Below are 25,292 nucleotides of genomic sequence, written 5' to 3' on the forward strand. Positions count from 1 at the left end.
GCAGCTCTGCCCAGGGTGGGCAATACTGGGTATTATAACAATCAGCCTTGACAATAATATTAGGTTTTGAGCTGATGATGCATTTCAGAAAGTGTCTTAATTGAAGGAGATTTGATACATCTGTTCTTTGGTATGAAGGTGACCTTTAAAGCCTGCCGAAATTCACAAATTATTTTTTTGTTGTTGTTGATGCTTCTGAATTTGCATCAAGCTCTAAACCAAGTTTCACAGTTTCACAACTGTTGTGAGAACTCTAAACATTTGCTAGTTATCCACTGTTCAGTATTGTAGGGGTGAGAACCTCTGTTAAATCTCACTTCCTTTTTTGTTTGATGCTAAAAGCAGCAACCCTAGTAACCCTTGGTTTTAGGCTGGCTTTGCTCTTTTAAGCTCACATTCAAAAGAAATATGCGTACATGTACCAACAGCAGACTTCATGAAAATCAGTATATGGGTTTTCCTTGACATCTACTTCTCCACATGGGTGGTGAAACTTGGGAGTTGATTGTCTTGTTATAATGAAGAGTCACATTACAAGCTTATCAGAAAGCACAAAGAAGGGTTTTTCAAAACAAGCAATTTAGCTTTTTGGAGGTGACCAAGTGTTTTTGTTAGCTACCGTTATGAGTGATTTTGCAGTTTCTGGTCTGGGCGCTGTGATTGTTTTTAATTCAATGGCACACCCAAGCGGCCAAACAAAGGCATATCAGTTTAGACTGGCAACAAATTACCTGCTGCGACACTGCCAAGACCCAGAGTTTTTATGCTTTGAATATAGTTGCCAATAAACAAAACCTCACTGGTTAAGCAAGCGCTCTTCTGCCAAGCTCCATAGCACAGTCTTAACAAAAAGTGGTTTCGTGTTTGGAACAGAATCCTGGAAGTCGAACAATCTGGATTCTGTTTGCAGTTCTACCATGGTCTTGTTCCATGCCTTTAGCCAAATATCTTGATATCTGGGCTTGAGAGGTGCACTGTGAGTTCAGACTGCGTCACCTCTCTCTAAAGAATTTGTCTTGTTTTAAAGTAAGCTTAAAAGATGATACTTTTGCAAAGTCAGAGATTTGAACTGAGTTTTGAACTAATTCAGGAGTTCACTGCTAAGCAATAATACACCCAATTTACATAGAGCTATAAATAATGAATGTGTTTCTTCATCCTTTTCTAGAAAGCGTGACTATGAAGGGTTTCTGTGTTCTCTGCTGTTGCCTGCGGAATCTCGATCCTCTGCTTTGGCCTTGAGAGCTTTCAATGTGGAACTGGCTCAGGCAGGTATTAAGATAATTTGTGAATTCTGGAAATATAAAATAACAGCTTCAGTATTCTAGATTGCATTTGTAGGTGGTGTTTTGCCAAGATTAACTTTCTGTACTATAAAGGGCAATGAATAAATAGTACAATATAAACACCTGTGTTTGAATGGCCCTTGGAAAGTAACCAGCATCCCCTAGTTTCTTTGTTTATGTATATAGGGTTTTTGTCTGTCTTTCTGCATTTTAAGATTAAACAATAACAAACTGGCTGTGATCCTTGATACTGTTATGTGATTGTATATATGTCCTGGCTTTGAATGCAGGGACTGAATTGATAACAGTGCTGCTAAATCCTTTCTGTAGAAGGTCTGTTAAAAACTTGCATAATATAAGCAGTCCCAGGTCTTTGTTGGCAGAAGCTGGGTGATGGAAAGGCTGCCAGGAGGGAAATTTGTGATTAGGTAGTTATGGGAGGGGAGTGGCTGCAGTCTGTCCCCCTTGGTAGGGTGGGAAGTCTGTCCTACCTTCCTAGGGTAACCAGAAACTGCCAGTGGAACCAGGAAGGTTGGTATGCTTGCCAGGAAGGAGTGATCCAGGAAATATGCTGACCAAGCAAAAGCCCTGATCATTTTCTGCGGGCTGTGCTTCTGGCAACCCGTGACGCTGCCTTCCCTTCCCTCACTGCTGTTACCACTGCTGCTTTTCCTTCTGGGAAGAAAGCCAAGGTGAGGGTTGCCCAGGACTTTGTCTGAATGGGTTTCACAGTCAAGTTGTGGTGAAGATTTTTTTTATTTTTACTCTCTGTAGTGTTTGTGTGCTTGATGAGGAATAAATATGAATTCAGAGCTGAGTACTCTCCCTGATGAGTTTGGCTGTGTCTGCCTTTTTAGTATAGATAAACCAAGTGCCTTAAAAGTACTGTGAGTTTCACTCTAGGTGTATCCTTTCCAGATTAAAGACTCCATAACTCAGAAGACTACAGGTTTGATGCGAATGCAGTTCTGGAGGGAGGCTGTGGAAGATATATACTGTGATAACCCACCACATCAACCAGTTGCTACAGAACTGTGGAGGGTAAAGTATGCCTTTATTGTCCTAAAATTCACTTAACTGGAATATTAATGTGGGAAATAATGTCATTGTTTTGTGTGTGTGCTGTGTTGCATAATTAACAGCATTATTTTATAGAAAACTGATAATGTAAATGGTGTTTGTGTCTATATAAGATATTGGAAGTTACCTACAACCAAAGAGCAGAGTTGGAGTAAGAGGATATTTAGGTAAGACCTACCTGGAGGATCAGACTCCTGTGTACCATCTGCTTTTTGCTCTTCTGTTTAGTTGAAGGCCAGAATAAACTGTGGTAAGCCATAAATTGGTATCAAGTGAAGTGCATAATTATACTTTCCACATCCAGTGCTACTCTCACCTCAAGAGATTAAACTAGACAAAAGGACAGGAGGCTAAGCAGAGAAGTTGTACTAGCCCATAGGATATGAGGAAAAGACCTTCATACCCAGTTACTGAGTAATAGAGACACTTAGTACAGTCCTTGCACCAGGAATTGCTTGATGACTTATATATATATATGCATTAGGTTTCACACAGGTCCTTTTGTATGCCTTCAGTGACAGGGAGTGTACTTGTGAACTTAACAGCTTATTTTTACCAAGATGCCTGAGTTCTGCAGGCACTAGAACGTCACACACAGAGTACACCTACAGATCTGTCCCTCTGCTGGTTGTGGCCAAGGAAACGGACTTTCTTCCAAAACTTTTAGTTTCTAGTTAGGGTTGCCATCAATATGTTTGGTGGATGATTGAAGGACTGAAGTCTCAGTGTAAATGGATTTCCCCTTGATGCTGATATAAAACCACAGAATAATTTATTTGGTAGGAATCTCTGGTTGTCATCCCATCCATCTTGCCACTCAAAGAATGTCTAATATCAAAGTTAGATCAGGTTGTCAGGGTCACATTGAGTTGAATTTTTGATTTCTTTGGGAATGGAAATTGCATACATTGCAAACTTGACATCTTAGAGCCACGTCAACTTCCAAAAGAGCAGCTACTGTAAGGCCTCTACTCTATTAGGTTAGAATGTGGTTTAAAATTAAAAATCTGAGCTGGACAGGAAAAGCTACAGTTTGTTTAGATCTCCACAGCTGAATACAGTTAACATAAGTAGTTAGATTTACGGAGCTGCTGAAAAATGGGCAATGAAATGTGGAGTCTTCATCTGTGTTATTCCCGACAACATCCTGGGAAAAGCACGATGCTTGCTGTAACACTGGGATGGAACAATGCAGTTCCTGTATTTAGACCATTTCACTTTTTGTTGCCATTTTGTCTTCACGTCCACTATGCTGCACCTCTGAGATCACAAAAATGAGTCCTTTCCAAATCATCTTTCGATGATTTTTGGCAGTGCTGAAACTGTGGCCTCTCCCTGACTCTTCCTCCTTCAAATGTGAAATAAAACATAAGTGAGCATTTGTTCCTGTCTGCCAACACTCGTGTTTAGATTAAAATTGGGTTTTAAACAAGATACATTTTCTTTAGCTAAGAGAAAACACAGGTTAAGCCAAGAAGTGAAAGAAAAAACACCTGTTACCATCACTTTTATGAGGACCAAAGCTATTCATAAGTCTCTCCATCTCAGTTAAGAAGTGTATGCCTTAGCAACAAGAAAGCATTCCTCCAGTAAGAATGAAGACTGTCAAACGTTGTGAGCCTTTTAGTATGGGATCGTGGGAATCGAAGATGTACCTAGGGTGGTACTTTAATGCAGGCATTAAAATGCAGAATTGATCATTTTATATGTCAATCTATTCGTGCCTTTGCTTTTTACTTTGGTCTGTCTTCCAGCATACGGCAAACTTCCCAGGAACAAGACCATTTTCTCCCAAAATGCCTTTGTCTGCTTTCCAAGGAGGAGCTTGCTTTAGTATAGCTTAACTTATTTTTGTTTCTGATTTCATACAATCTTCTCAGTTGTATGATAGAGTGGGGGGGTTAGGTGAAGGTTAGTTTTGGATATGATTGTATTTTCCTGGTTCCTGGAATAGAGTTAATTTTCTTCCTAGTAGCTGGTTCAGTGCTGTGTTTTGGATTAGTATGAGAATAACATTGATAACACACTGATGTTTTCATTGTTGCTAATTAGTGCTTATCTTGAGGTAAGGATTTTTCAGTTTCCCAGCACAAGGATCTAGGAGGGACTGTGGCCAGGACAGCTGACCCAAAGTACCGTAGAATGTCATGCCCAGTATGCAAACTGGGAGGGGCTGATTGCTGCTCAGGCATTGATCAGCAGATGGTGAGCAATTGCACTGGGCATTGCTTGTCTTTTCTTGGGTTTTATTTCTCTATCTCTTTGTTACCTTACTTTTCATTACATATTTCCAACCACCCCCCCTGCCCCCGATTCTCCTCCCTCTCCCACTGTAAGTGGGGGAGTGAATGAGCAGCTGGCTGGGGCTTAGTTGCTGGTTGGGGTTAAAACCACAACACATACATATTCTTTCAACCACTTTTAATTTCAGACTAATTGTGTATGTATCAATGCCCAACAAGCCTCTAAACAGAGTTCCCCCCCTTCTCCCGCCACTGTTTCATTGCCGAGCTTGATGTCTTATGGTATGGGACATCCCTTGGGTCAGTTGGGGTCAGCCATCCTGACTGTGTCCCCTCCCAATTCCTTATGTACCCCCAGCTCACTCACTGGTAGGGCAGTCTGAACAGCAGAAAAGCCCTTGATGCTGTGTAGTCCTGCTCTGCAGTAGCTAAAACATTCCTGTTTTATCAACAATGTTTTCAGCACAAATAGCCCCATACAGTTACTGTGAAGAAATTTAACTCCATCGCAGCCAAAACTAGTATGACATTGAGATATAAATCATTCAGATATAGACATATCAGTTGCAAGCCTTTCAAACAGCTGAGACTGCCAGTCATGTTTCTTCCTCACCACATAGAAAACTGATTTTGAAGCAGTAGAAAGAATTGGCCTATCTCTGTGGTAAGATTTCACCACATGTATGGTTTGTCTAAAGGAAGACCAATATAAGACAATCCGAACAGAACTGGTCATGAAGTAAGATGTTAAAAAATAATTCAGAAAGTATTTCTAGGAGCTCTGCAGATCTGAACACTGCAGAGCACTGGAACAAACTAAACATCCAACCTGACCTGGTCACCTTTGCACTTAAGGTGTGGTTTTATTTCTACAGCAAACACCTCAGGAATTAGCTGTTTTCAGAGTGTGACTTCACAAATGTTCAAAAATGTCATTGCAATTCATAGAAAGACACCTGAACTCACAAGTATTGCAGAGCTGTTAACAAAATTAGCGTAGCCTTTGCACAGCATATTTTTTGTATACTCTTTTCTGACTGTTGAGTTTATATGAGGACAATTTTGATTTTCCAGGGTAAATAATAATTTGTGATGTTTAAATGTGTTCCCAGAGTTTTGTATATCCCAGAAAACTCAATCTGAATTCCAAAGGTTTTCTGCACTAGTATATAAATGACCTTTAATAGTATTTTTAGAATTATTGATCGCTCTGCTGTTAGTCATGTTAGTATAAACGTGAATGGCAACTGCATGATACTTATTCTTACTATCTGTCCATTTTGAACATATGAAAAGTGAGGCCTAATTCTCCATTCGTTTCCATGGAAGAACCAAGTTTTCAAAACTTTGTAAAAACAAGGATCTGTATATTTGAATGAAGGTAGCTCAAAGTGGATGTAATATACAAACTGGGTAATTCTGCAGAACTCAATTTGATGCTTTAAGTCTTGACCTGTGACTATTCGAAGGATTTCATTTACAAAATGATACTCAAGGTGAACAAGTGAATAGCAAAACTGAAATTTGAATTTGTAACTTAAGATTTGCCTTTTCACATACCACCTACTTCCTCAAGCAGGTTTTGTTGAATCAATCAGAAGATCTAGTCTTGTCTTCAAGAAATATTTACAGATGTAGTGAATGTAAAGAGGAAGTTGAAAGTGAGTTGTAAAGTCTAAGATTGTGAGAGAGCTGCTCCATAAGTTTCATTTGTAAATATTTATATATGTGATTGTAGCCTTTCTGGTCTGTAAAACTCAGAGGGTGTAAGTAAGGAGATTGAAGGTTAGTTGATAGAATGAAGTGGTACAGGAAGCAAGTCAAATACAAGAGGAGACAAAAGAAGAGTGTGAGAATATGAGATGCTGTGGGACACTTTTTGAAACAAACCCATTATATTCATTATATTACTTTGTTAGAATGTTGTCTTTACAGTATCTATTAGTATGTTGTACTGACTTTTTCTTGAAAATTTACTGGGGAGATCTTTTTATTGCTTTGCTCTGGAGGAAGCTGTGTTCTCTTTGGAAAGTGAGCATAGTTATCCATAAATATTTTGTTGAAATGTGTGATCCATGAAAGAATGAATTACATTAAAAATTATTTTTAAAGATATAGTTCTAGTTAATTGACTCGATGTCCAAATTTTGGTTTTCGTGGGTTTTTTTGTGTGCAACAACTTGTAACAAATGCTAGTTGAAAATTTTTGTATTTGAAGAAGATCCTCATTTTCCACTGGCATGCCCCTTTGATTTAACTGAGTGAATACAACCCTTGTAAGAAAAGGATTGTAGATTTCAGCCTTCAGAATGCAGTACTGCCACCACTTTCTGTACATTCACATGGATGTTTTATTTGATAATTTTCAGGCTGTCAAGAGGCATAAGTTGACTAAAATGTGGTTCATGAAGATCATTGATGAAAGAGTAAGTATTTACCATTCCAAATATGATGCTGATTTTAGTAATATTTGGGGGTTTTCTCCGTTATTTTTATGTCTGTGTAAAAGCTTAACTAATTACTCTTTCAAGACAGTCTCTTTAAGAATGGTACTGCTATGTTTCCTTTTACTTTTCCCTTAATTCTTCTACTCGTGATTTCTCCTTTTTCTGGCCAAAATGGCTAATAGAATCCTTTGTTTATTTTTACTTTAAAGTAGATATTGTTCACTAATTCACATCTTTCTTGTTCCCTGGTCTGGTTACTGATGTAACTGTGTTCATGTTTTCTATTGCTGGTGTCTTCCTGATTTGAAGTGTTTACTCCTAGGGGTAATCCACTGGGAGCTGCACTTAGATAACTTCCTGTGTATAAGCGAGGAAAGTTCCATCGTATGGGATTAAGTAGTAATTTTAATTTTTAATGGAAATGAGAATGTGCAAGAAGAGAAACTCATATGTGATTTGGTTTTATGCCATTCCAGTTCTTCCCCAAGAGAAAGGACATCTTGCAAGAAGTTGCACAAATCTGCATCATTGGCATCATCTTATTCCCCTTTGCCTCTCTTCTGTTAGATTTGCTGTAAGGTTTAAGGGCTACTTCTGTCTGAGTTCACACTCTCTGTCTCTTAACTGTGTCCTTTTTTTCCTAATAGTGAATTCATCTGACATGACTGTAGTAACAAACTTGCACAAATAGTGACTACATGTACAGTTTACTGAAGTTCTGTGTTCCTATTGCAGGAAAAGAATTTGGATGACAGAGCGTACCGTAACATCCAGGAGCTTGAAACGTACGCTGAGAACACTCAGAGTGCTCTCTTGTACCTCACCTTGGAAATGCTGGGTAGGCATTTTTCCCTTTACAGTTTTGTTAATGACTCATTAGTGCAGGTATGGTATTTATGGATGTTTTGGAAAGCCCTCTCTTTTTCCACTGGAGTTTAATTTCAGTAGAAGTTGTCTTAGGTAATACTTCAGATATCTTTTAGAGTGCTCAAACATAAATCTGGAGTCTTACTGCACCTGTCCTGGAACTATGCGCTTTCCATAGAAGCTGCTCAGTGGAAAGCTCATTGAAGTGTGATTTCCTACTGCTCTGTTCTTTGTTGCTTTTTCTCCTTTCTTGCTTATGTGACAGAGTCTAGTAATCCTATTTTAGGATTGTTTCACTTGTCAGAAGACTAAGTGTTGTAGCTACTCTGCAGCTGTTCTATATTGCAGTGATGTACACTGATTACCTTGAAACAGCTGAATTTCCAACTTCCCATAAAGTTCCAGTGGCGATGTTGTGAATTTGGGTCTGAATCCTAAAAGCAAGTCAGCTATCAATAATTGAAAAGCTAGGAAAAGTGCAACAAAGATTATATGATCTTTGTAGTTGAGAGTATCTTGTCACATCTAATACGAGAATCAAAGACTGGGAAAGAATTGTCCGTTTCCAGTGAAGACAAGGGCTACTGTCTTTCAAGTGTCTGTTACATTGTGGAAGTATTCCTTGTATTAACTCAGATATAAAAGAAGGGTGAGAATGTTATTTAGTAGTATTTAGTTTTATAGTAACAATATTTTTCTCTTGCTTATCAGAGTAGTCATGGAAGGCCAATGTTGAGGTTAGAAAAGTTCTAAGAGGGAAGAGATGGTGAGCATGTTTGTCTTTGGAAGAAATAAGGAATCTATCTCTTAACACCTGATGTTTGTTTCCTCGGTAGGAAATCAGTGAAATCTTACAAATGTCTTTTAGAACTTCTCACTGAGGAAATGTAGAAGTGTGAGAAGTATCAATGTCTGCCTTTTTGAGAAGTGTCTTGAGTCCTGAAAAAGTTCAGTCGTGCTTGAGTCACTCCTGATATGTCAGATGATCCTGTTCTTGAAAATCTTTTATAGGGGCCTTGGATTTTCTAAATGCCGTATTGTCATGTTTAACTTCTTTAAAATATACCAGTGTAACAAAGTATCTAAGCAAAAATCTCCTTCATTGCATATGAAACTTTTTTTTCCCCACAAATGGAGAAATTAATTCAACACAGATCTTCTCTTGGTGTTTCCGATCAGCAGTCTTTTTCTGGGCAGGGTGAGGGAGCACTGGAACAGGCTGCCCAGATGGGTTATGGAGTTCCTATGTGACCTCCTGTGTTCCTGTGTGACCTCCTGTGTTCCTGTGTGACCTCCTGTGTCCTTGCTCTGGCAGGGGGATTGGACTGGATGATCTTTCGAGGTCCCTTCCAACCCTTCAGATTCTATGATTCTGTCTGATTCTGTGACCTCATTTCATTAGATAGCATATCTGCTGCATTTCTTGTGCTTTTTTAGCTTCTTTATTCTTGACCTGTCTCCAGTTTATGTGTATCTCAGTAGTAGTCCTGCTTTGTTCTTATTTATTTCAGGTTACTTCTTTTTGTTAAGCTCATTTTGACTGATAATCTTATCATCCAAGCACCTGGTGCTTCCCACTTCCTGTCATTATTTTATTAATATTAGTATTGTGCTTTCTGATTCATTGTCTTAAAAAATTAGGAGTCTGGTGCAACTCAATAGTTTTATTAAACCTTTCAGAACTTTCCTTTTGGGATATATTCCCAGGTTGAGCATGACTCATTGGTAACTCTTATTCTTTGAGCTTTTTTCTTTTTCTCTTGTCCTTTCTCGTTAAATGTAAAGCCTGAGCTGCCCAGTCAGTATTAGTAATCTATATCCATTGATTCCTCCAAGCCATGCCCTGCTTTCTGCTGCCATTGTCAAAGTAAGTCCATGTAGTCTACCTAGAGCCTCTGTTTTGCAAAGGCTTCTTGAGACCCATGCAGGGCTTGGGCAGTGAATCTAGTATGCCCAGGCTTGTTTTCAGATGTCAATTAGGCTTGTTGCTCTGTAATTCCTGTATCTTCATTTCTTTTTTGATACAGTGCTGCATCTGTTAAGGCTTTTGTGAATTTTAATTTCAATTTTCCTTTAAATTTTCTTTTTATCCCAGGTCAGTCCTGCGAAAACATTATGGTCCTATTATGATCAGTCTAAGCCAACCTTGTATGGTCTTGCCATGAAGAGCAGTGGTGCTTCTCTCCCCTACTCATCTCCCTCTTCTTTCATTTCTCAAAGTTGTGTGACCACACTATAACTAAAGTTAGTTTTCTGTTACTTTGATGATCTGATTCTGTTTGCCATGCTACTGCCCATAGGTGGTACAAGAGTGGTGGCAGAAATAGGTGTTTAAGGGGGAAGCATAGGACTATTCTTTTTAACTTCAGTACACTGCTGAATCAGCTCCAGCTCTTCGTGAAACCACGCTGTAAGCATTAATGCTGAAATCTCACACTTGAATGATTTTTCTGGCCGGAAAAACAGTTCTTGGAACTGTTATCCCTGGAGAGAGCATGCCAATGAAAATGAGTTTGTGTACCAATGTATTGTATCTGAAGAGGTGCTGCTCTGCTTAAATATACCCTTTCCAGAAACTACAGCAAACTAAGAGGCATCTTGCTCCTGAATGTGGGAATCATTGAATTTGCCAACTGCTTGGCACCTCTGAGATGAGATCTCAAGGCAATTTAGGAGCATAGACAGTTCTATCATTATCCAATGCTTTCCTTAAATATCACTGTGATACACATCAGAGGAGACTATACCCCTCAAAAGGCCTGATAGTATGTTTCTAAATGTATTCTCTCTGCAATTTCAGGTGTGAAGGACATCCATGCTGACCATGCAGCCAGTCACATTGGGAAAGCACAGGGTATAGTCACCTGCTTAAGAGCTACTCCTTATCATAGTACAAGGCAAAAGGTCTTTCTTCCCATGGACATTTGTATGTTGGTAAGAGGAGCATGTTGTCTGGAATTGAACAGTATAGTGTTTCTAACCGTGTCTCTCAATGTTAGATAGCAGATCATAATTTACTAGACCAGAAACAGAACACCTTTTTTCTTTATTTTAACTCCTTTCTGCTGTGGCCTAATGATTTGCTGTTTTCAGAGGTTTACATCTTTTGGGAGATGAGAGGAGTGATCTTCATGAAACTCTAGGGTTTCTGTTTCTTTTTTTTTTTTTTTTTAATGAAATTCAGTATTTTAGTTTTCAGGAATTTGTCATTAATGTGTAGAAATACACATGGAATGGTGGCTGGTTTTTGATGGGGTCTGGTTTTGTTTCTTTTTTCTGAGTCCCATAAATGAAGAACTGTGAGAAACCTTACTTCTGAACAACCTTCTTGGGTTTCTCCTCACTATCTATTCATAAATATGCTGGTAGTTTGGGGTTTTGTTGTTGGGGTTTTTTTTGTTGTTAACATACTTCTTAGCAGTAAGCATACATTTCATACAGTGCTGTAGGAGATGGTATAGTCCTCCAGTTTAAACTGTACATCTGGTTTGCATTTGAATTTAGTAGGTTTTGCCATTTGGGTAAAATAAGATTAAAGCTCAAATGTTTTCATTAGTGTTGTCTGGCTAGGTCTGTAAACATCTCAACTGCTACCCCTTCATCTTCAGTCTTTATTTTTAAATGTTAATGCTGTTCTTTTTATACTTAACCAAAACTCATGTAATTGTGATGTTGCTTAAGGCAGCTGTGCTGGTGTTTGCTGCATATCATTTCAATACAATTGCAAATTTTGATTTGAACTTTAGTAATTTAGGTAGTTGCAAAAAATGTGAATACTAATATAGGTCAGAGTTATAAGAATACAGAAAGGAGCTGCACCCTGCTTTCAGGCTTTCTGAGACTGAAGGGTATGGGAGGCCTTCCAGGTTTTTAGTTTTTCAAACATAGCCTGAAAATTCACAGTCATTCCTTGCTACGGAAGGTGTTTTATACTCAAACTGTGAAAACAGCTTGCATCCCTTCGGTGTAGACTGGGCATCTTGTAAGCATTTCTCCTGTGAAGTCTGCCTGCCTACCTTTATAGAGCTTACACATCTCTGAGTGTCATTGAGAAGAACAGGCAACTGATGTCTTACTCTGGTCACTACAGCCAAATAAGTTTGAGGTTGTTTTTTGAGGGATTTGTAGGGGAAGTGTTTGGTTGGTTTTGGTTTTTTTGAACCAGATTTGTTTGGGTTGGCTTGAGGTTTTCTTTTTTCTTGGGATTTTTTTGTTTGGTGGTGGTGTACACCAGTCCCAAGGAAATGACTGACTTCATAAGCCAGCATGGCTTCTGTATTAGTTGTTACTGACTTTCTTCTCCTTAATATCAGTTCTTGGATTATGGTTGGACATCTAGATTGATCTAAATTCCCAAAACTTTAGAATCTGAGTTTGTTATCTCACTGACCATAAAATCTTTAGGGAACAATTTCATGCAGAGACAGTCTGTACCAACTGTTCCTGGTTCTCTTGATTTTTTTTTTTTTCCAAGTGACTGGCAAAAAAAAAGGGGAAATGAAAAAGGAGGGCACGGTGGTAAAACATTTAGGTTGTTTCAGTCTTGTGTCATTAATTTGGTTTGTTTTGAACGGGTTTTTGAGAAGGTAAAATGGAAACTTTATTGAGAGTTTTTCCTCTTTTTGTTTTTCCTTCCTATGTCTAGCATGGAGTTTCACAAGAGGATTTCATAAGAGGCAAGCAAGAGAAAAATGTGAGAGATGTAGTTTATGACATTGCCAGCCAGGCCCATATTCATCTAGAACATGTGAGATTGCTTCCTTTTTATTTATTTAAATAAACATAGTTGATGCTGATCTTTGCAAAGCATTGTGTGTATGTTGTGAGGAGACTTAGAGCTGCATATTTAATTTCAAATATTTAACCTTTGATTACTCTTAAGAGTTTGAAGTAAAAAGAACCAAACCAAAACCACCTCACAAAACCTTTAAGTATCACAGTTACTTGTGTACAAGTATTATATCTATCCATAGGTACAGGAGACAGTTTACTCCCAACCTGGTTCAATTGTAAAGACTGCCTAAAAAATCTTATTACTGGGAGAGAAACTTCAAGCAGACTTCTGTAAATACAATGATATGCCAGAGTGGGATCAGCACCACAAAAAGCACTACTGCATATGGTATTTCACAGCACAGTGGAATGGCTGCTAAGAAAGCAGAGCGTGTCACCTATAACTGCTGGTTCATGTGTGTGGGAGGGGAAATTGATTCCCTAACATGACCAGCCATGTTCAAAGCTATGCTGGAAAAGGTGCTTTCTGTTTATTTCTTTTCTGACTTACAGCCAAGTGATTTAGTGAAGACCTTAGTTTCTTGGAACAGTGGATAATAAATCCTGAAGGACTGCAGAGTCCTGCTGTCATTTGTGGACTTATTTTAGCTATATTGTGAATTGCTTGTTGGTACATGATACAAAAGCAAAAGAATCAGCAATGCCCTGTCTGCCTTTATTTGGAAAACAAAACTTGCAAGAAGTGCTGTGAAGAGTTTCTTATGTCTACAGGAGCATGTACACATGTACTTTGAGCATTGCACCCAATACTTCTAGTCAACGTAGTCTGAAAAGATACCACTTCAAAGTAAAGAAATGCCAGATTTATCTCTACATTTGCACCATTAATGTGGTCCTCGATCACAGTGTTACATGTGATCACAGTAGATTATGCAGTAAGAAGTAGGAGAGCCTTTCTTCATTTTTCTGAAGGTAAAATGAGGTTTCAGTCAGTGGCTAGTTACATTGATGAATGTTTTTGGTAATAATATGTATCCTTGGGCATTATTTTTAATACAGATTATTTAGAGTTTGCATTTAATGCATTCCTGTTTGTGTTTTTTCACCTAATGTCTCAGTTTTAGTTGTCTCACATTTAAGGAAACTGTTTATTCAATTTAGAAACAGAGAACAGAGACAAAGAAATGCAATGTCAAAACTATCCACTATCTTTGTTTAGATTTATCTTTTTTTCTTATTCCCCAGCCCTCAACCTGTAATGCACAGTGTATAAAACCCATTGACTTTGGCTGCAGTTGTGGCTTACAGAAATGCCAAGGGCCTGGCCCAAAATACCTTGTACTGGGGACAGGAGGCATGGAAAACCAGCAATGTGTATTTATTATCCAGATGTTTAAAGTTTTGCTTGCTGATATTGCATAGAAGCTTTGGGAAAAAAGCATAGAGAGAATTTGGTTCTTCAGAGCCTTTCAGGTAATATTATAATTCTTAGTGCATTGGTGCCTTGGCTCTCAACCTCCCAACGAGGCAGAGGACAGGCAGAACTTTACCTCCCCAGTTCTTCCATTCCTAGAGCCCTGCCCATGTTTTGCACTGGGAGGGTCCTACGGAAAATATGCAACCATGGAATTGGAGACTATACAGAAAAGTATAAACATAGGGAAACCAGGTTAGGGCAGCATTAGCATTTTATCCAATTGAATGTTGATCTTGGCACCCTTCCCCCCACCCCCCCTTATTTATTTTTTTTTTAAATGGATGGGTTATATCATCTTAATTAAAATTTTAAAATTCCTCTCTGAATGCTTGCTTCTAGCCTCCATCACCATCAGTGAAGAATAATTGACAGTGCAGGATCTCTAGAGTGTTCAAACCACTTGAACTGGCAGTAATTGGCAGTAATAACAGGGCATTAGCCTCCTTGACAATCAGATGGTCTTTGTTAATGCAAGGGTAAAGATACTTTCTCCCTTAATGGATGAAATAGCCTTTTGCTGGCAACATTTGCTGGGTGTTTCAGGAATTTAGGTGAATGTAATGGGCTGATGCCTTTAAATGCATCTGTTCTCTGTAAAATCACCCTTTTGTTTTGCCTGAAGGTCTTTTCAGCCACTCACCTTCTTAATTGGAATCACGGGGTAGGGTAAAGTTTAAACCTGCGGAGAGGCTTCAGCGATTTTAGCATTTGTTACAGAAACCTCATCTTTTGGAGGATGAGGGTAACAGCCCCATTTCACAGTCAGAAGAAACATAATCCTCAAATACTAGACTCAGTCTCAGCTATACAGTCTGAAGCACGTTCTAATAATGTGGCACTTGATCTTGGGTGGAACATTTCTCAAGTGTGGTCAGTGCTTCTGAAACTGCAACGGATGACCAGCAGAGGGCAAAAAAAGATAATGAAGATTGCAGTTTTGCACGTGTCTTATTAAAAGAAAAGCATATAATAAAAGTGCTCTGTCAGTCCCACAGTGGTCCCTCTGAAAGCCTCTGAATACATTTACATGTTCCCTCTCTTAAGCACCCCTTCCCCCATTTATCTTCTTAAAATAAGTTTTTCTTTTGGCTTTTTGCATGTATCTCAATTAAACTACATCATTGTGGACTCAATTTACCAAGGAAGGTAATGTGCTTTCTCAATGACATGCAACCTGTTCTGGGTTATGATTACTTTCTTTTTTCATTTTGCAACTATTAATGCTAAGGCAGAGCATCAGATCAAGGAAGAGCATATTCTTTTTTTAGACACACACACAGACACACACACACACGTCATTACGTCTCAAGGTTTTAAAATCATTTTCCTTCTGAAAAGATTATTTTTCCCTCCTAAAGTTTCAGCCCGATTTTCTCAGTTGTCTGTAAAGATCCATGGAGAGCTAACAGAAACTCATACATTCTCATAATTCATAGAGGGTTTGTTTGTTTGTTTGTTTTTGTAAGAAAAGGCAAAACAAGGGAGGTTTCTGTGTTTATAAATAAGCATTACAAGGAGATTTGCTTCAGTTCTGTTAGATGTACCTAAGTTGTACACAGATTTAAATTGTAGATGTAATTCAGCCATGGTTTAGACTCTGTTAATATGTAGATACTGAGGCATTGAGATCCTTTCAAAGTCCCATAAATGTAAAGGGACTATAACTGGACTTCTGGGACTGATGGCAACACTGGACCAAAAAGATACACTCAGGCAAATGTATTTCTGTCTCTTGGGGTGCAAATGATTATTTACTGGGGGGAAAAAGGGTTCAATTATATTTATTAAGTCAGATGCAACTTGGAACTTTATTGGAACAAGCGGATGCTAAGTTACGTTGGTTTATTGTATAGAAACTGTAAGGTTGTCAAACCATCTGAGAATTTTTTCAGGCCTCTCCCAGTATTACATAGTTTCTGTGTAATTACTTCTGTGTACAGTGAAGGTTGGTGCTGGCTTGCACATAATGAAAAACTACCATTTCAGGGTGTCAAAACAAAAAGGGGTGAAGCTCGTAACATAGTCTGTTGTCTCTAACCATTACATACTGTACTTGATGTTTAATCTGAAATGTTAAATTCTCTTGATAAATACTTTTTTTCCCCCCTCATTCTTTACCCCATTTACTTTCAGGCTAGATCTTTCAGTAAGAAAGTTCCTGTGAAGGCATATCCTGCTTTTTTCTGTACGGTGGGTGTGATATCATGCACTAAAGAGTGGACTCATTTCTGTGCTAATACATTCGTGAATGTCAGAGTATCAAATTAAGCATGATTTACTAGTGCTTCTTGTGTCCATCTTGGGAGAATGTAATACCTAAAGCTTTTGTGAAAATCATAATGTGCACCTGACTGTGGAATCTCTTAGATTTGGTCAACACTTGTAATCCCTTTTCTTTTATTTTTCCCCAAGATGGCTGAATACTCATAGACCATCATTCTGATGCAAGGGCCCAAAAATCTTTTCTATTTCTATAATATGCTGTTTGTTCTAGTAAAAGATAATGGTTCTCTTTGCAAAACCTGCCTTTTTCCATTTTCCTTTTTCCTTTGCATGTGATGGTTGCACTGCCACTTCATCAAACAGGCAAACTGTCAAGCCTTTTTGCAGTTCATTGTTAGGTTTCATGTGTTGCTTTTTAAACTTAATGCCCAATTATTTGTATGCACCATCTGGACTAAGCTGTTTTTCTTCTTTTCTAGGTTGCTTTAGATGATTATTTATGTAACGTGCGAAAAGTGGACTTCAATATATTTCATCCAAGCTTACAAAAGAAGAGTACGTTGTTACCATTGCATTTATATATTAGATCTTGGAAAAAAACATATTAAAGTTTTGGGGTTTTTTAATATGGGTTCAGCATGATGAGTTTTTTCTTTAAATGTCTTAACTTGGCAGAATTGTTCAACGTTTAACTGCACAATTCTGCAGAGTGCAGTTCATGGGAAGCAGCAGATGCACATGAACTGTAGCTGTCAGCTTGTTGGCAGTAGTTAAGTTTAGTCTTGGAATATTAGGCTGATATATCTCTGCTTCACATGTCTGCCAAGTCATATGTTCATGTCTGAGATTACTTTTCTTGTCCTTCCTATAATAATGGCAATGTGATATAACTCTTCTTGGACAAATTCTGTGCTAATGGATACTTCTGACACTTTAGTGAAAAAAAAAAACAACCCAAGCAAACCAACAACAAAAAAACCTGCTTTGCTTGTGCCCAAAAGCAGTTACAGTAAATGCCTTTTAAATCAGCTAAGAAGTTCTGTTTAGTGCAAGGAGCAGACCGATGCTTCATAGTTTGAATCTATTTGAATGCAAGAAAACTGTCAGGAAACACTTTAGCTGTTTTAATTATGTAGTGTTTATGTAGATCTTCAGAATGGTGAAATAGAGCTGTAGTACAGAAATGACTGAACTGCGTGTTGAGATTGAGCATTGAAGTGCCTGTAGGTAGTGGGAGGATAGTTTTTTAACACAGGAAGAGAACCCTTACACAGTCTTTATGTCCAGGTCAGGAAAAGGCTTTTTCACTCTGCTTTTAGCTTGGATGCATCTCCTTCCTGGCGTCTCCTCTCTCTGTTGTTGCCCACAGCTGTCATTGCAATGTGGGTTCGGCTGCCTCTTTGTTCATAATCACTGTATCTCTCAGGACACCCTCCAGTGAGGCTTTCCTGGATTCCTTTTCTTAGGTACCATGAAGAAACATAGTCCTAAATGTTCCAGGTCTTTTTAGTCCTCCCTGTCTGGGGTTTTTTTTGTGGGAAATTACTGGGAGATTTGTACTCAGCATCTCCTAGGATCAAGGTAAATATTTCTGTTTGATTTGTTGTTTGGTAAAATAATGCTTCCTAACGTCCAGCCTGATTCAATTGCACAAATCCGGCAGTTTGTTCTGCTGTCATCATCCCTGGTCTGTTAAATAGCTGCTTTTCCCAGAGATTTTTCTTAATCGGGGTTAATCTCCCCAGATGTTTGGTTGTATAACAGCATGCTGTGTTGTAGTGTACAATGCTACATAATGAGTTTCTGAGAACAAGATTTTTATTCACAGGAACTGTCAGCATGGTAGGAATCTTAGGAAACCAACATTTAATCCTTCATTTGGTGGTTTGATTTTGCGTATTTGAAGGTGGTTTGTAATGCAGATCTTGGTTAATTCTGCAGTTTTGTATTCCTGAGTTAAGACATTTCTCTTTGAATTTGCCCAGCTCAGGATCTTTGTTTCAGTATTACTAGAGGTATAATAATCAAGGTTGATACAAACCTAGAAAAGAAACCACATGTCTACTGGGTTGGGAGTATACTGGCTGTTTTCTAAAAGTAAAATCTTTTACTCTGTGCACTTCTCAAGTCAGCTGCTGTATCTTATCGTTGGTGTTCTTGAATGTGGCAAAGAGGTCTGCTGAAAAGAAAATAACTTCCTTCGTAAGCAGGCACTGCAGCTCTTCCTGCCAAATGAAGAGCAAAGGCTTAGACTCTGTTGCTGCTACCAGGCCAGCTGCACATTCGCTCTCTTTTATTTTGTGTTCTGGAGAATGTCTTCCAAATATCTCTTTCTGCAGTTGGTCTTTATTTTGTCCTTTGCACAGGAGCAGTAGAGGCAGCCCTGTCTGTCCTCTCAGAAGGAATCACTCTCCTGTAAAGTTCACCTTTGGCAGGAACACTGTACACTAAGGAGGAAGAGAAGGGAAAACATGCAGCATCACCAGTACATGGAGCTGCCATGGCAATACCTTGCTTCCAGGCCACATGGGCAGCTCTTTGCTTTGGTGTTCAAGTGGAACAAATCTTGACAATCTGCTTACAAAGGCATCAATGGAAGGACTGATTTGTTCTAGTGTAGAAAAGAAGCCATGTGATGCAGTGAATGGTTAGCATGGTGAGAGGGACTTACCAGCGAGTTAGTAAACAGGATATGGAATAAATAAAGTTATGACTTCAGTCACAAGAGAATTTTGAGCAACGTCTGAAAGTAAAGCAGCACTTTGAATTGCAAATGACAAGAGGCTGCTTGAATACAAATCTGTGTCTCCTTTGTATCCTTCAGGGAACAGCTCTCCCTCTTGGATGGCCATTCCTGATTCTGCCCTTAGGGACAATGTTGTGAATGGAGGCATTACTTACCTGTCAAACAAGGTAGTCTTAATCTGTCTGCTTTCACTAGTATTATCTCCTTTCATTTTTCTGAAGTAATTGAACCCTGTTAAGAAATTCCATTCATCAGTTATGGTAAGTTATAATTCTACGTCCCACAAAAAAAAAAAGTCCTATTTCTCCTTTTTGTTGGTGGGTTTGGTCTATGTGTTTTGGGTTTTCCTTCGATTTTTGTTGGATCTGGCAAAATACTTTCTCATATTGGTGCTAACCTACTGGTCACTCCGATGAGAAAAGCAAATAACAAATCTTTTGCTAGCTGCTAATTACAGGTTTGAACATAATTTCTATGTCTGGTGAGCCTGATCCATGTAAAGCAGCAGAGCAATGGATATCCTTCTCAGTGGCCTTACAGGTTTTGCATATCTTTGATCTTTATGGCCTCCTTTGCTCTCACTTAAGCACAGAATTGTATCTCTGTCTTTCTCTTGAGAGCAGTTCAGTGGAGTCTGTTCCAGAGTCTCTTTCCACTTGCAGATTTAATCTAGCAAAACATTAAGAATTGTATTAGTCCTGTAATAGATTGTATTTTGTCTATGGTAGGTGACAGCTATGGGATCAGAAATCCTGAATGAATTGAAAGCAACAGATACCACTTGCCTAGTGATATTGCAGTTTCACTTAGCCACGTAATCCTCTTAGTAAAAGCAACCAAAGAAAATACTAATTTCCAATGAAAAATGCAAAAATCTCAGTCATTGCTTTTGAAAAATGGATCCTCCAGATTTTCTCTGGAGGTTCCTCTCACAGATTAGCATCTGATAACTGCATCTTAGTTTGATTCTTTTTAGTATCAAAATGTTCAAGAGTACCAGAAAACACTTTCTAGCCCTAAACAAAGGGATTGCCACACCGCAGAAGGGGAGGGCTCTGCGTTTTTGTCTTTGTGTTTTTCAAAGAAAGAAACAAGGGGAACCATTTAGATGATTATGAACCCTCTGCCAAAATAGTAAGGATTTTTCTCCATACTGCTCTGATGCCAGGTGAAGAACTACAATAGGATTTAGAAGGGGATACAGTGTTACGCTGAATGTTCTCAGAACCTTGCACTTGCTGATGGCAGTTGTGCTCTCAAAACTACATTTGTCTTTCTGTCTCAAAACATTTCTGCCTTTTTTTCAGCTTTCATGACTTTCTGTAAATGTACAGATTAATTTGTCTAACATGTGGCTGACCCTCAACCACTTGGAATCCTTTGAAGTTGATCCAGTAAAAAAATTGTGATAAGTAACGTGCATAGAAACATAAGCTGAGACAAAATGTGCAAGCAATCCTATGCATTGATTGGTATTTGCCTTTATAGACAGGTACCTATTAGCAGATAATCACTCACTGATTGATGTTCTCGGCTGAAGCAAAGAGTGTTTAGCATTCTGCTCCAACAGGGGCAAGTTCCATATTCAGTGGATTAATCTATGGATATTTTAGATTCTCTGTTCTATGATAGGCCCCTGTGGGGCTGTACAGAGTCAGAAGGCATGATAGATGTTGATGGGTAAAAAAAGCTAGGAGTCTTTAGAGGATGATGATGAGTTTCTTCATACTAGAGGAAGAACTTCTTCAGTTGTAAGTGGATGAGGGTGTATTTTCAAGTCATCAGAAGACAACCCATAAGTGGTAGCTACTCTGAAGCAGTGGCACCTGCTGTAAGGTCTAGGAGCAGCTACCCAAGCACCGCTTTCTGGAACTGAGGATTATTTTGCTCTTTGTATCTTAGGCTTAGCACACACCCTTCTTACTCAGGTCCTTCAGACTTTCTATTTTATTAATCTGAAAATTCCAAAGGAATAATTATAATAACAGTAAATAATAATGTAAAGCTCTATCAGTAGCTATTCATAAGGCTGGGATTTGCCTAAAACCAGAAATACTTCCTGTTGTTGTACATAATGCACAAAATCTGCACCTGATTTCAGGTTGCGGGTAGGCAGTGTGTGACAAGACAGGGCATTTCTGTTAGTTTAGCTCTAATTGATTTGTCCTTTTATTAAATTAGCTCAGTTGTAGTTCACCAGCCTAAACATGTTTTTTCTCTGAGCATCTCATGAATCAGTATGCCCACTTAACCTTAAAGTTCACCAGTACCTTGTTCTAGTAGACTGAAGGATCTCCTTTTCCCAAATGGCCACAAATGTGTATGTTCTGTTTGCTTTTCCTGCTAAGATACTGTGGGCAGTATCTTAGCAGGAAAAAGCCAGGTCAATGGAGCATACAGATCTGTTATGCAAACATCTTGATGATTTCACTCAGATGTTCAGTACAGCATCATAAAAATAGGGCTGAAAGAGACTCTGAGAAGTAATTAAAGTACCAGCCCATCTTTTAGCAGAATCAACTATAGCTGTAGCATCCAGTTACCCATTTTTTGGATGAAATGTTATCTGTAAATGGATTATGTTATGCATTAAATAATGGGATTTTGTTTTCTATTTGTCAAAGACTTTGAATTTATAATTTGTTATAGTTCAAGGTGGTGGCAAAATAGATCCAAAATAACTTTTGCTTTCAGTTTTTCAGGATTTACAGCTATTCTCCAGGGTTATTTTAAAGCAGCATAAAGGATGCTTTAAATCATATTGGGTTGCCAGTGGAACAAGGAGGGCAGTACATCCACAGGTGACTCTCAGTCATACAGTGACTGTCACCATGTTTGCTGCCTGTGACTGCTCAGCCTTTAATCTGTGCCATTGAGAGGGCGTCTGTAACAGAAAGGAGAAATTTTATATGCTGATTGATCTCGTATGGTTTTCTATATCAGAATCACAGTGCTATAGAGAATTGAAGCCAAAATGTTGGGGCTGGGATGGAGAGGTGGTTTAGACTCATCTCAGTCTATAGTTTTAAAAACCCCAAAACCTCATGCTCTTCAAAATTCAGAGTGCATATCTGGTTTTGCCAGAATGTATCTAGATGCTGTTACTTGACATATTACTACATATATTCAGTTAAGGCTGAAGCATGAAAGCTTAGATTTTGTAATTTCACACTTTCTTTAGTTACCCCAGGCTGGGCAAAACATCGTGGTCTAGGACATCCACGCCTGTTCAGATTGCTGTGCTTAAATAAGCATAAAATTAAAGGAAGGGGAAAGAAAAATACAGAAGATGTGTCTCTTGGGCTTCCTGAGTGTCGAAAAAGATCACGTTCCTTCAACAAAGTTGTTGTATATGGCATTCTGGTCTTTTTCTTACCAAAAAGCACAAGCAAAGGTTGGCTGCTGTTTTCACTCTGTCTAGAGATTGGCAGATTCAGTTGGATTCCCCCAGTTATTTTCACTATAAAGAAACCCAAACCAAACAACACCCCACCCTTCTCAAGACCAAACTCCATTGGAGGGAGGGCTGGGCCAACAGTGGACACATGTAGAAGACTTCATAACAGATGCAATGTTTGGAAACAAGGTCTGAACTGTAGCTGCAGAGGTTGCATGAAATCTGCCTGCCTGCAAACACTGCTTTCCATTAAGTGAAGAATGTAAGCAACGAATGTGAGACAGAGCAGAAATTCACCCCATAAATCTAAAACCATAGTGCAAGGAATTCCACAGCCCAAGAGCTGCCAGCAGTCTTTACAGACCCCTGTCTTTCAGGTTCTTGAGGTGCCTCCACCTGTGTCTCTGGGGAGGCTCAGGCTCAGAGCTGTACCAGTATGGGTAGTGTGAGGTTTCTGTCATTACCATGTCATACAGGCTCTTGATGAACAGTGTCCTACTAAGGCCTCTTGAGCTCCTTGGAAAGCCAAGGACATAACAGTATGGCTGGGCTTTCACAGAACACAGCTGCTGGAACATTTCCCAGGAATGCAGACCCCAACCCAGCTTCCCTCCAGCTTGTGGCTCTTTCATGGTCCCATCATGCAGAAGGGTGCCTTATCCACCAGGAGACAGCTAACCTGAAGCTATGGGAGATGGAAATAGGCTGCTCTGTGTGACTCGGATTTTTCCATGGGAGTCATTCCTCGATGCAGCACAGGATTTGCAATGCATTTGGAAAGAGGATTGTGACCATACAGGCCTAGCAGTTGTATTTGCCATCTCTGAGAGACAACTTCTGGTGTCTGCCTCTGCGGCTTGGGAACTAGGCATTTGCGTGCCTTTAAGATGTGGATTTGGGCCTCAGCCTCTTGGGAAGCTTCACTGCAAACTGTTCCTGGAGGACTGGAAGTTTGAAACTCCTCCTCTGACAGCTCATGCTCAGGTACCGTTACTGTGGATTAAAACTCCACAGAGATTCAAATAGTGTAACATCTGTCAGCTAACATCAGATGTAAAAGCACTCTGAAGATTTGTCCATCCACACTTTCTTAATTGAGATATTGCTCATTACTGCCCAAGCTGAACACAGGAATACATCCTCTTAAACCATAGCTTTAAGTTTTAAGGACAGAATTCCAAATTTGGGCAAACGGTTTATTCAGAAATGAACATGTGGGACAGAACTCAGACTCTACAGTGTTTTTTAGAGCCCTCCACAAAGTTGTAGTAGTATGATTTGTACACTTAACAGATCCAATTGTGCACTTAACAAATCCTATAATCTAGACTTTTTGTAAGGTAATATGCTTTGAATTGCAAAAATGTCCTTTATGACTCTTGGAAAGCCAGAAGGTACAAAACTTAGCACCTATTGAAGTTTTTGCCTTAAAAAGAAATTATCTTACCAGAATAATTTCTGACAAAGAGTAGAGAATCATCTCTTGCTTTCAACGGTGCAAGTTTAGAGTTCAGCATTATGGAATATGTAACAAAAACTAAGATTAAAAATGACACAAATATTTGCAGGGACAGAACAAGACACATCCATCCTCAGGAAACAAAGAGTTATTTCTGGTTCAGCTGCTGAGCTCTTTCTTCTCAGGCTGTTGGCTAGCAGTTTGGCTGTGGAAACTGAGGAAAAAGGCTAGTTGGAAGAGAAATGAGTTTCTGCAATGAAAATGGGATGAACATGAAATAAAAGATTGTTCTATGTTCATATGTAGGGAAAGGCTGTGATTGCTGTGGCTACTTTGTTGTCCAATTCTTTCGTACCTTAGGCGTACAATGAGCACAGCCCCTTGGTAATGATGGATTCTCATCATATGAAAGCTCAGAGCACATGTGATGGATTTTGTTAGTTTTCCCTCGACTGATGGAAAATTTCCCTCAAGTGGTTCCAAACAGATTTTGAATATAGAGCTGGTGAGCAGAAATCCTTACGGTGTCCAAACCAGTGATCCCTTTCTGTCAGAGAAGCGATCCATCAGAAAAGGAGCTTGGCTCGAGCCTTTCTGGCTCTGTTAGTTGTTAAGGTACGGCGTTAAATGGTAATTGCCAAGTCTCATCTGTATGTTATGTCCAGCAGAGGGGCAGAACGAAGCAGTGCTGTGTTGCAGTCTCTATCTTGCTTCAAAAAATAACTTAAAAATTTGCAATCTAACTTTTAAGGTGAGTTAAAATTTTAAACTCTGGTAACAGTTGTACGTGGAAAGAGCTCAACCAACAACTGAGACCAAAACCTGCAGATAACGATCTGAATTCGAGTTTGTGGCTTGGGGCTACATTGACAGGCACACTTAAGCAATTTTAACCCAGAGAGGTTGGGAATCAGTCTGCAGTCTTGGAATGGAGACCTCGGGTTTAGTTTCTGTTGTACAGATACTGGCCCTCATACTAATACATCAGTGGAAGCTCTTCATTATGCAACAGTATGAGCAATTTTAATGCAAGTCTCAAAACCTGTGCAACAGATTTTTTTTGGAAGATGTCTAACAGCCAAAAATTCATGTTGCTAACATAAGCTCGACAAAATATTTTGAAATGCTGTAAAATTACAGATGGTCCTGTTTTACTGGACATGTTTATAATAGTGACACAGACAAATCTTGTGCTTTTTCACAGAAAAAAAACCCCTAACACCCATGCATTTACATATTTTTATTTTAAAAGGAAATGCTTAAAGCCAATTACTGAATAATGTTCTTTTGTCTGTCTCATTATATTTACAGGGAAAATAAGAACCATATATAC

The 25,292-nt window shown here is 38.9% G+C and overlaps 1 protein-coding gene across 4 annotated transcripts in view; it reads left to right on the top strand.

Moving 5' to 3' along the window:
• The first annotated feature begins 1,173 nt into the window (after nucleotides 1–1,173).
• The window catches only part of NDUFAF6 (NADH:ubiquinone oxidoreductase complex assembly factor 6), a 44,197-nt gene continuing 20,078 nt past the window's right edge, over nucleotides 1,174–25,292 (top strand). The window contains exons 1-9 of one of the 4 annotated variants that reach the window (XM_061995491.1): nucleotides 1,174–1,272; nucleotides 2,205–2,327; nucleotides 6,979–7,035; nucleotides 7,792–7,894; nucleotides 10,724–10,857; nucleotides 12,569–12,670; nucleotides 16,268–16,324; nucleotides 16,837–16,912; nucleotides 19,182–19,270. In XM_061995491.1, the coding sequence (XP_061851475.1) occupies nucleotides 1,252–1,272; nucleotides 2,205–2,327; nucleotides 6,979–7,035; nucleotides 7,792–7,894; nucleotides 10,724–10,857; nucleotides 12,569–12,670; nucleotides 16,268–16,324; nucleotides 16,837–16,912; nucleotides 19,182–19,270 (762 nt within the window). In that variant the 5' untranslated portion in view covers nucleotides 1,174–1,251. Of the gene's footprint in view, nucleotides 1,273–2,204; nucleotides 2,328–6,978; nucleotides 7,036–7,791; nucleotides 7,895–10,723; nucleotides 10,858–12,568; nucleotides 12,671–16,267; nucleotides 16,325–16,836; nucleotides 16,966–17,823; nucleotides 17,977–19,181; nucleotides 19,271–25,292 lie in introns of those variants that run through there. The other 3 variants (XM_061995494.1, XM_061995493.1, XM_061995495.1) reach the window with 3 other exon arrangements.

This window comes from Colius striatus, chromosome 4 (assembly GCF_028858725.1).
Source record: "Colius striatus isolate bColStr4 chromosome 4, bColStr4.1.hap1, whole genome shotgun sequence".
NCBI lineage: Eukaryota > Metazoa > Chordata > Aves > Coliiformes > Coliidae > Colius > Colius striatus.